This window comes from Apiospora marii (assembly GCF_038362585.1).
Source record: "Apiospora marii strain CBS 49790 chromosome Unknown utg000001l_segment0_segment0, whole genome shotgun sequence".
In the NCBI taxonomy this organism is placed as follows: domain Eukaryota; kingdom Fungi; phylum Ascomycota; class Sordariomycetes; order Amphisphaeriales; family Apiosporaceae; genus Apiospora; species Apiospora marii.
In genome coordinates this window covers 4,159,283-4,170,006 of record NW_027117372.1, presented here as the reverse complement: position 1 = coordinate 4,170,006, position 10,724 = coordinate 4,159,283, and the positions used below count along the sequence as shown (strand labels likewise).

General features: G+C 40.2%; 3 protein-coding genes across 3 annotated transcripts; all 3 read left to right on the top strand.

Annotated features, from left to right (window-relative positions):
- Positions 1-4,291: 4,291 nt before the first annotated feature.
- On the top strand, positions 4,292-5,683 carry PG985_001340 (uncharacterized protein; the record flags this gene model as incomplete). The annotated part of the gene is made up of 1 exon (XM_066821109.1): positions 4,292-5,683. The coding sequence occupies one exon, from the start codon at positions 4,292-4,294 to the stop codon at positions 5,681-5,683; it is 1,392 nt and encodes a 463-aa protein (XP_066691988.1).
- A 1,192-nt stretch (positions 5,684-6,875) lies between these two features.
- On the top strand, positions 6,876-8,387 carry PG985_001339 (o-methyltransferase; the record flags this gene model as incomplete). The annotated part of the gene is made up of 5 exons (XM_066821108.1): positions 6,876-7,115; positions 7,179-7,529; positions 7,573-7,752; positions 7,809-8,158; positions 8,222-8,387. The coding sequence occupies 5 exons, from the start codon at positions 6,876-6,878 to the stop codon at positions 8,385-8,387; spliced, it is 1,287 nt and encodes a 428-aa protein (XP_066691987.1).
- Positions 8,388-8,916: 529 nt separating this feature from the next.
- Positions 8,917-10,500, top strand: PG985_001338 (uncharacterized protein; the record flags this gene model as incomplete). The annotated part of the gene is made up of 1 exon (XM_066821107.1): positions 8,917-10,500. The coding sequence occupies one exon, from the start codon at positions 8,917-8,919 to the stop codon at positions 10,498-10,500; it is 1,584 nt and encodes a 527-aa protein (XP_066691986.1).
- Between the last annotated feature and the right edge of the window lie 224 nt (positions 10,501-10,724).

The window sequence follows — 10,724 nt, the reverse complement described above, 5'->3', positions numbered from 1 at the left end:
AATAATAAAGTTAAAAAAAATTAAATCTTTAATAATAATAAATAATAAATATTAAACCTTTTTTTTATTATAACTTTTAATTATAGCTATTTATTATTCTTTATAATATAAAGTTTAAAATAAACCTGGGGCTCGCGATAATATTATATTTAGTTATTAAGAAAGGAATTATTATATTTATTCGTATTATATAAATTTAAAATTTATCGGAAATTATTCGTATCGAATAATAAAGTTTTTAAAATTAATATATTTAAATATCGATTTTATATAAATTTTTAAAAAAAGCTTTTAAAAATAAATATAAATTTTTATAATAAATACTTTTTAAAATTTATAATTTATTTTTTTTTTTATTATATATATATATATATATTATTATTATTTATTATTTTAATTTTTTATATATTATTAAATATATATATAATTATTAAATTTTAATACTTATTTATATATATTATAATAAATATTAATATTAATAACGATATTATATTATATATATTTATAAAAAACGCTTTTAATAATTTTAAAAAAGTTATTTTATTAATTATATATTATAATATTTTAAAATCGAAATATTTTATTAAATTTATTAATTTATTAAAATTAAAATATTTTAATATTATTAAAACCGTTAATAATATAATATTTTAAAAATTAAAATAAAAAATAATTTTATATTTATATTTTTTTTTATCGTTTAATAAAAAATAAAGGCGAAAAAAGAAATCGAAAAAAATAACGATTAATTTTTTTATAATTTCGATAATAAATATCGCGTTTTTATAAAGTTAAAGAAAAGCTATATAGATATAAAAAAAGAAATCGCGTTAATTTTTAATCGTTATTTAAAAATTTATTATAATAAAATAATGAAATAAATAATATTAAAACGTCGATAAACGGGAAATAAAGGAATCGAAATTAACGAATAATTATTTAATAAATATATTATTATTAATTTATTATTAATTAATTATTATATAATTAATTAATTTATATATTTATTTAATTTAATTTATTATATAAAAAATAATAAATTTTATATAAATTTTTTTTTTAATATAAATAATAAATTAACGTTCTTTATAAAACGGAATAAATTATATTAATATATTTTTATAATTAAAATATAAATACTTTCTTTTAAATAAAAATTAAAATATTCGCTTTTTAATATATATAAAATATTAAATAATTAATTAAACGATTTATATTAAAGTTATAAAATTACTTTAATATTTATATAAAATATTTAAATTAATTAAGCTTTTTATATAATTTTAACCGGATTTAAAATATTTATTATTTAATATTAATTTTAAATTTAATTATTTTATTATAAATATATAATTATTTCTAATTTAATTTAATTAATAATTATATATATAATAATATTAATTTAAAGTAAATTTTAATTTTTTTTTATTTTATTTTATTAATTATTTATATAATTAAAGTTTAATATATTATATTTATTTTATTTTTATATATTATAAATTAAAAGAAATATATTTTATAATAATTATAAATAATTTAAAAAATATATTATATTATAAAATCGAATTAAAGAAAGTTAATAAAATACTTTATATAAAATTTATATAAAATAAATCTATTATATTTAATCAATTAAATTATATTAAATTATAATCTTTATTTTATAATAATATTAATAAAATAAATAATAAATAATAAAATATATTAAATAAAGAAAAAGTAATTAATAATTAAATAAAGGTTTAATATTAATTAAACTTCTTTTTTTAAATAATATATAACTTTAAAAATTTTAATTTTAATTAATAAAAAATATAAAAAGAATAAAATTATTATTTAATTAATTAATAAAATAAATATATTATATTATAAATATATTATTTATTAAATAATAAATTAATAATAATATAATAATTAAATAATTAATAAAAAGGTTAAAATATTAAAAATCTAACTTTTATATATTTAAATTTAAATAAATTAAAAAAACATTTATTATAATAAATAACTTTATTATCTTACGGAGGACGTTAATTTATTATTTATATTAAAAAAAAATTTATATAAAATTTATTACTTTTTATATAATAAATTAAATTAAATAAATATATAAATTAATTAATTATATAATAACCGATTAATAATAAATCGATAATAATATATTTATTTAAAGATTATTCGTTAATTTCGGTTTATTTCTTATTTATTAATAATAGCTTTTTCTTTTTAATTAATTAAATTAATCCGCGATTTTATTATATTAACCTTCGTTAAATTTATTAAATTCCGCGGTTTTTAAAACCTTATTTTTATTTTATATATATATAAATACGCCTTTTATTATTTAATAATTTTAATAGTAATTTTTATTATCGTATACTTTATATATAACGTATAAATTATATATATAAAGAGTTATATATTATAATAGTTTAAAAGGTATATTATTAAATACGGTTTTAAATATTTTAGAATTAGGTTTATTAAAAGTGATATAATAATTATAGAAATAAAGCTTTTTAAGAAATTGGAATTTAGTTATCGGTATAACGGCGCCGGCTTTATCGGAATTATTAAAGGCGCCTTTTATAAGTGCGTATAATATAATGTTATTATTATTATTAGTAATTATTATGGTGTGTATAGGTGGGTATTAAAATATAGATAGTATTATGGGTGTATAGTGATGTAAAAGGGATTAAAATAAGAGATAGTAATGTATATATATATATATATAATAAAAAAAAGAAATAAATTATAAGTTTTAAGGAATATATATTATAAAAATTTATATTTATTTTTAAAAGCTTTCTTTAAAAATTTATATAAAATCGATATTTATATACGTTAATTTTAAAAACTTTATTATTCGGTATAAATAATTTTTAATAAATTTTAAATTTATATAGTATAAACGAATATAATAGTTTTTTTTTTAATAATTAAATATAATATTATCGTAAGCTCCGGGTTTACTTTAAATTTTATGCCGTAAGGGATAATAAATGGTTATAGTTAAGGGTTATAATAGAAAAAGGGTTTAATATTTACTATTTATTATCGTTAAAGGCTTAATTTTTTTAACTTTATTATTTAAAATATTTATTTATTTTAATACGAAATTATTATTAATTTATATTATTATTTATTTATTCTTTATTATTTATATTAATTATATATAATATATATTAAAAAAAAATTTAAATAAATAAATAACTTTAATTAATTATCGATTAATTATATATTTTTAATTAATATATTATAAAATATAAATAATATATTTATTTAAATATTTATTTTAATTTATTATTAATATTAATACTTTATTAATTATAATATTAAATATAATTTACGTTAACATTTTTAAATTTATTTAATATTAATAAAATAATATTAAAATATTATTTAATTATAAAATTAATATATTAAATTATTATAATTTATATATCTTTATATAATTTTAAAATCTATTATTATTTAATAATAAAATTAATATTTTAAAAAAACGTATAAATTAATATAAATTAGGTAATTTTAAGAAACCGATTTTTTAAATTTTTATCGGTTTTTTTAAGCTTCTCCGAAAGTGGTTTTTTGGTAAAGAACCGGTATCTTACCAGCCCTACTGTCAGCCATTCTGCGAAGGCGGTTAGAACTACTGTGTGCGGTAATCAGGGTCCGCAGCCATGCCGCACAGGTCGTCGAGCTACCTGAGCTAAGGCCTCGACCTAACGCACGCTGGACTACCTGAGTAGCCCCTGCACCGGCGCCGACGCCGTCTCTGCTTCGGGTTACTCCCCCTACTCGACCTGCATCTCGTATGTAGCAGGTGTTGCATCGAGGGCTCGGAAAAGTCAGGTCACGGCAACCCCAATGTGTCAACGAACCAACGAACGGCCAGGGGACCAAAAGCAAAATGCCAATGTCACGGCGGCCATGCGTAATGGGCCCCAAGAACGGCTGATCGACTATTGCGGCCACTCTAGCCCCAGGGAAGCTATCGTGGCCCTTCCCGGGCCCAGTCCATACCAGTGAAGCCGCACTCCCCGGTTTGCCAGGATCAAAGCGCGCATGCAAGGTGATGGCGACTTGAGGGGTTCTGCTGTGCGATGGCTCGCGTTCGCGGCTGTACGAGAGACGGCGACAACTGCCTATATAGACTGGGCTGACATCCCCCGATCTCTGGCTTTTTGTTCCTCATCCTCCCAGAGCCAAGCAAGCTTTACCATACACACTCGCTTCTATCTTACACTCGCTAATCTTCTTAATCTTCTAATCCCTGTTGCCCAGGATGCGCTCTGCCATCATTCTCGGTGCTGCGGCGCTCGTTGCCGCTTCGCCCGCGCCTCAGGCCCTTGACTTGAACGCTGTTCACGATGCTCCGGCTCCTACTGGCCCGGCCTTTGGCGTCCAGAAGCAGGCCAATGTCTACAACACTGCTGCCGCTGCCTCCAGCGCCACCGCCGCTGCTTCCTCCGTCGCTTCGGCCGAGGCCACTGCTGCCGTCCCCGAGAAGCGCAGCTTGGACAAGCGCACCTTTTGCTGGTGGTTCTGGTGCCCTCAGCCCCCCTCCAACGGTGGTGGCTACGGTCAGAACACTCCCCAGCCCAGCAACACTGGCTACGGACAGAACCCTCAGCCGACCAACACTGGCTACGGTACTATCCCGATGACCACTGCCACTTCAGTCCAGCCGACGACCACCGTCGCCGCTTCGTCTCCGGTCCCTACCAGCACTGGCATCGTGCCCTCTACCTGCACACCCGTCAGCTGGACCAACACTTTCGCTTTCACCACCGCCACTGATTGCGACAAGCCGTTCGAGGAAGGCACATTCTGTGGCTTCGTCAACCCCGAGGATCCTTGCGCACCCCAGCCCGATGGCTACGGCCCCAAGGCCAAGGTCGACACTGCTGAGGGTTTCTTGGCCGACGATTCTCTCCACAAGATTGCCAAGAACGCCAAGGACCCTAAGGGCTATGCTTCTACCTTCAAGGACCTGAACGCCGCTGTCAACGCCAACACTTACCTCGGCTTTGAGACACTGAAGAGCTACGATGTCGACGCCTGCGCCGCCCACTGCGATAACACCGACCTCTGCACCAGCTTCAACATCTACATGGAGCGTGACCCCGCATGGAACCCCGAGCAGTGCTCTTGCCCTAACCCGAGCTCCATCACCAACTACAAGTGCTCGTACTGGGGATCTGGTGTCACTGCTGAGGCTGCTGTCAACCAGGGCCAGAACCGCACCGGCGGTTTCCAGGTCGTCATCACTGGTTCCAACGGCTACACCAAGGCGAACACCACCACGCCCGCGACTCCCTCCGGCTGCAGCAAGCCCAAGAAGTGCGGCGCTGTCCACGACCACCCCCGTACCTGCCTCGGCCAGCACTTCTTCCCTGGTCCCTTCGACGTCTCCCTCTGCTCCAAGTACGCCCAGGCTCAGAACGCCAAGAACGTCGCCTCTTCTTTCTGGTCCAAGTGGTCGAGCTACTTCGGCTACAACCCCGGCAAGTGCAACTTCTTCAACGCCTTCATGATCAAGGAGAACGGCATTCCCAAGGGTACCTACTGCAAGCTCTTCGCCCAGCAGTACGAGCCCTCTGCCGCCACCTACCAGCCCGGCCAGCAGGGATCCTCCTTCTACGACATTGAGACCTCGTGGTCTTACTGCCTGTAAAAAGGTGGTTTGAACTGCTAGAGAAGGAATGTAGAACGTGGAGGTGTACACGATATAGGAAGGTCTACTGGAGTTTGTTGCAGGAAAATGGGGTTATGATTTGAGCTGCCTTGGTCATTTCTGGTAATAGATAATACTTGGTTCAGTCTCGGGAGTCTTGATTTATATCTTGTTCATGAGAAAATATTATTATACATCGTACAAAGTTCTTGCAAACCCATTTCAAGTGACCGCCATCAGTTAAAACGTATTAAGGGAGGGTCATTTGTTTGATGCCCCCGGATCTAATAGGAAAAGCTATGTTTGCGTCTCACATATGGGCAACAGTCTCTACGAATGGTAGCTATGCGTACCAGTGACCGACAGAAGTAGAAATGGCAGCTCGTCCGGATATGCATCTTCAAAATGTCCTGTCCGTGGGATCCTTCAAACTCTCTGTTGTGAGATCATTGTTGCCCCCCTGTGCCTCTTTTCTCCGCGGAATACCACAGTTCAAGCAGTAGTACACTTTACGTATCTTTGTACACGGCATATTGTGGCTGAAGCCAAAACTAGACCAGGATTTAGATCTAAGCACATAAATGTGCATAGCAGAACATACGTAGGTTCAAGAGGCGCTCGCTATCCATATTCGTTTTCTTTGCCGTCCCGCTCTTTGGCCCCTCTGCCTCTCCGTTACCACGCCAAGAGTTGAACAAGCTATTTCGGGGTACAGATAGCTATAAACTTTGTCTATTATTATCGTGTTAGCCTTTCTTTTGCGCGGCAGGCTACATCTGAGACAGGGGATCTGACTATAAACGCCACCACAACGGAGCCGTTGAAAAGTGAGACTGCCCCGATGACGGGTAAGCCAGATTAAGATCACCCCCACTAGATAATTACACTCCTGACTGTGAGCGATGGCATCACATGTCAAGATGTGTTCGGGTTTTGATCCCATCCGATGGATCGTCCCTGCTTACCCCTCTCGCGCCGAACACCCCCTTGCTTCCCCTTTCCGTGTTCCGTCGGCATAACCAACGGATGCGCGGGGCTCCATCCAACGCCGGAAGAACTCGCATGACGTACCGATATGTCCTTTACCTTAATTTCTTGAATATGTGTTACAAGATTTTCATTCCGTTTTGTTTCCCGCCTCGACTTGTATGAGTCATTTTTACGGAAACAAATTTCGATTCACTAGCCCAATATGTCGACAACGCGCATCGTCGAATTATCCTCTAGGATTGCAGCCAACACGACGAAGTTGAATGACTTTTTGGTCTCGAACAATCTGCCTGTCCCCTCTTTTGATATCAATGGACCAACGGATTCACCGATCCCAAAGGACAACCCAGAAATGGAGGCTGCCCGCGTAGCCGTGATAGACGATACCCTAGAGCTGCGCCGGCTTATGCTTGGCCCACGGGAGCACTTGATGAGCTACACGGTAGACTTAGATTAACCCACCTCCATGTAATCATTGCCGCCCTGGCTGACATGTTATAAAAAGCACGATGAGCTTATCAGTCAACAAGCCATCACCCGATTCCGCCTGGCGCAGTCCTTCCCGGTCGGCAGCACGGCCACTTTCGCCGAAGTAGCCGCCACATGTGGCCTCAGTGCGACTCTCGTCTGCCGCTTCTTGCGGCACGCGATGATGCAGGGGATCTTCACCGAGAGCCGCCGTGGCGTCGTATCCCACAACGCCGTGTCCCGCCTGCTGGCAGAGGACGACGTCATTCGCGACTGGGTCGGCGCCGGTGCCGACGACCTCTGGCAAGCTGCCGCCCACACGTGTGAGGCCATCTGCAAATTCCCGGGGTCTGAGGAACCGAACGAGACGGCACGTTGGCAATGCTTTGTTTTGTAAAGCCCAAATGTTACCGCCACTAACACATGTGTAGGGCTTCGCTTTGGCGAACGGTTCGGACAAGTCCGTCTACGAGATCTTTGCGGCGAACCCCGAGCGCGCCCGGCGTTTCGGGAATGCCATGAGAGCTTTCACCGAGGGAACGGGCTTCGAGGTCTCCCACGTGGTCAACGGGTACCCCTGGGGTGATCATGGAAACGGCCGCGTGGTAGACGTGAGTTGCGAATCCGGACACTGGCCGTTGGCACTTTAGCTGACACTTCTGACCAGGTTGGCGGTTCACACGGGTTTATTTCCTTTGCACTTGCCCGCCAATTCCCAAGTCTGGAGTTTGTTGTCCAGGATCTGCAACCCGTGGTCGAGGCGGCCAAGAGCGCCGTCCCGGCCGACGTCTCCGGTCGAGTTCAGTTCATGGCACACGACTTCTTGACAGAACAGCCTGTCAAGGGAGCAGATGTCTACTTCTTCCGGTGGATCCTCCACAACTGGTCTGACAAGTACTGTATCGAGATTTTGCGGAATCACATCCCGGCGCTGAAGAAGGGCGCCAAGATTGTGATCAACGACAATGTTCTTCCGGAACCAGGCGTCTTGTCAAATTGGCAAGAGACTCGTCTCAGGTTAGTACTCTGCGGCTGTCTCTCTTGTATGCTCGTCTCGGCATTTTAATTGACACCTGCTAGATCTATGGATCTCACGATGATGGAACTCCAGAATGCCCATGAGCGTGAGCTGGATGACTGGAAACAGGTCATTCGCGCTGCGAGTCCCGGATTTGTGTTGCAATGGGCCAAACTGCCACCAGGTTCCAACATTTGGTTCTTGGTGATTGAGTGGCAGGGCGACTGATCCGTAACTCGGGGTGTTATTTGAATGCAACGATATCGAATTTAAAATGATGGATTGCTTGTATCTATTGATTCATTGTCCAGTCTTTACAATGATTTAAAAAAAATCCTCATATGTTGAAGCGATGTACACAAAGGTCTGTGGAGATGTTGAGTCGTGGTAGGTCCAACCAGCATTCTCGTAGCTTTGCCCCTTTTCCTGGATCTTACAAAGTGCTAGAGCAACACCACTTCCAAAAACAGGATTAATAGTCACGAACTTACTCCAAGATTTCTTTGAAGCTGGCCTGCAAATGGATTGTCTTCCATGATGAGGAAGTCTAGTTCCAACTAGGCATTGCTGCGTACCAACGTGCTGGGCCGAGGTGTTGGGCCACCAACAAACAGCGTTGCATTCCTGACTGGTGCGGGGTCTGAAACCTGTGATGCAGCTGCACCTGGTACCCAAGACTACCGAAATCACAAGCGTACTAATATTAAGAAGGCATTATCTCAGAAAGAAAGCAGTGAGCCACACATACAGTTGCACTATGACAACCAATCCAGAAGCACAAGACAGGCGAGCCGAAACCGGCGGCGATGACGCATATTCCCATTTCAGCGACAGGCGCCGCCGCTTTCTGGCTTTCCTACTCGGCTACGTGACCCTCGCCTCGTCCCTCACCGCCACGATCTACTTCCCCCTCATCGAGCTGCTCAGCACCCAGTACGCCACCTCGGTACAAGCCATCAACCTCACCATCACGCTGTACGTCGTATTCCAAGCCGTCTCGCCCGCCCTGTTCGCGCCCCTCTCCGACTCGTTCGGGCGGCGCCCCGTGCTGCTCGGGACCTTCGCCCTGTACGCCGCCGCGGGCCTGGGCCTGGCGCTGAACCGCACGAGCTACGCGGCCCTGCTCGTCCTGCGCGGGCTGCAGAGCCTGGGCGGGTCCGCGGTCCTGGCGCTGGCCTACGGCGTCGTGGCCGACGTCGTCGCGTCCTCGGAGCGGGGGCGCATGCTGGGGCCGCTCATGGCCGCCACCAACTTGGGGCCCTGCGCGGGGCCCCTCCTCGGCGGCGCCATCGCTTGGGAGACGGGAAGGACCGACTGGTGCTTCTGGACCCTCGTCGCCTTCGGGGCCACGGCGTTCTTTCTTATCGGCTGGACTCTTCCTGAGACTAACCGTGCTATTGTGGGCAATGGTAGTGTGGATGCACGGGGTGTCTGGAGGACGTGGTGGGAGGTCCTCCTTCGGTTATTAAGGAGAAGGGGGCAGTTTCGCAGTAAAGAGCAACAGATGGCAGACGATGGGGACTTGGAGAGTCGCGCTGATCGAGGAACGACAGCCAATGGGCGAGGGAAGCTTATTATCCCCAACCCGCTAGGACCCCTGAGAATCGTCTTCTACAGGGACACAGCATTGACACTCTGGACGGCCGCGGTGGTCTACACGGTCTGGTACTGCATCCAGACGTCCATACCCGTCATATATGGGCCGATATACCACTTCAACAACTTCCAGGTCGGCCTGTCGTACCTAGCCGGCGGCTCCGGCGTCATCGCCGGCGGCTTCCTCGCGGGCCGGCTCATGGACTGGAACTACCGGGTTGTCGCCGTCAACCACGGACTCCCTACCGACCACCGAAAGGGCGACGACATCTACGATTTCCCGATCGAGAAGGCCCGCGCCAGGGGTTGTCTGCTCAACTTTGGGGTCTACATGTGCGAGGTCGTTGCCTTTGGGTGGCTGGTCCACTACGAAGTCCACTTCAGCGCCTCGCTGGTCCTACAGTTCTTCATCGGCGCCCATGGCACGATGATCCACCAGGTCTTCAACGCTCTCCTCGTGGACATCTTCCCCGAGAGCCCCAGCACGGCGGCCGCGGCGGGCAATATCACGCGCTGCGGCATGTCGGCGGCCGTGGTCGCCTTTATGGAACCCCTCGTGTCTGCTATCGGTCGGGGTTGCTTCTTCACACTCATCGGGCTGCTTAGTAGCTTGAGCGGGATGGCTGCTGTTTTGATACTGACGCGAAAGGGGCATGCTTGGCGTAAGCAGAGATTAGGGGTGAAAAAGGCTGAAACATCGAATCGGACGGTTATGGATTCCTGTGAACCTAAGCCAAAGGAGTAGGTGAAATGACTGCATAGAACGAGGTACGAGAATACCCTTATGAATAGCTTGGTCACGGTAGCCGTGAAAAATAAGGAAAGAAAAGTTCAATATCGGCCCACTCAAGTTGTCCTGTTTTGCTTTTCTTGCCATTGCTCAAACGTCTCTGGATATCGTTCTATAAGGTCTCGGAGATCTGCTTTTACCCTACAGATGTTGATCAGATGATGAGCTAGCCCGTATGA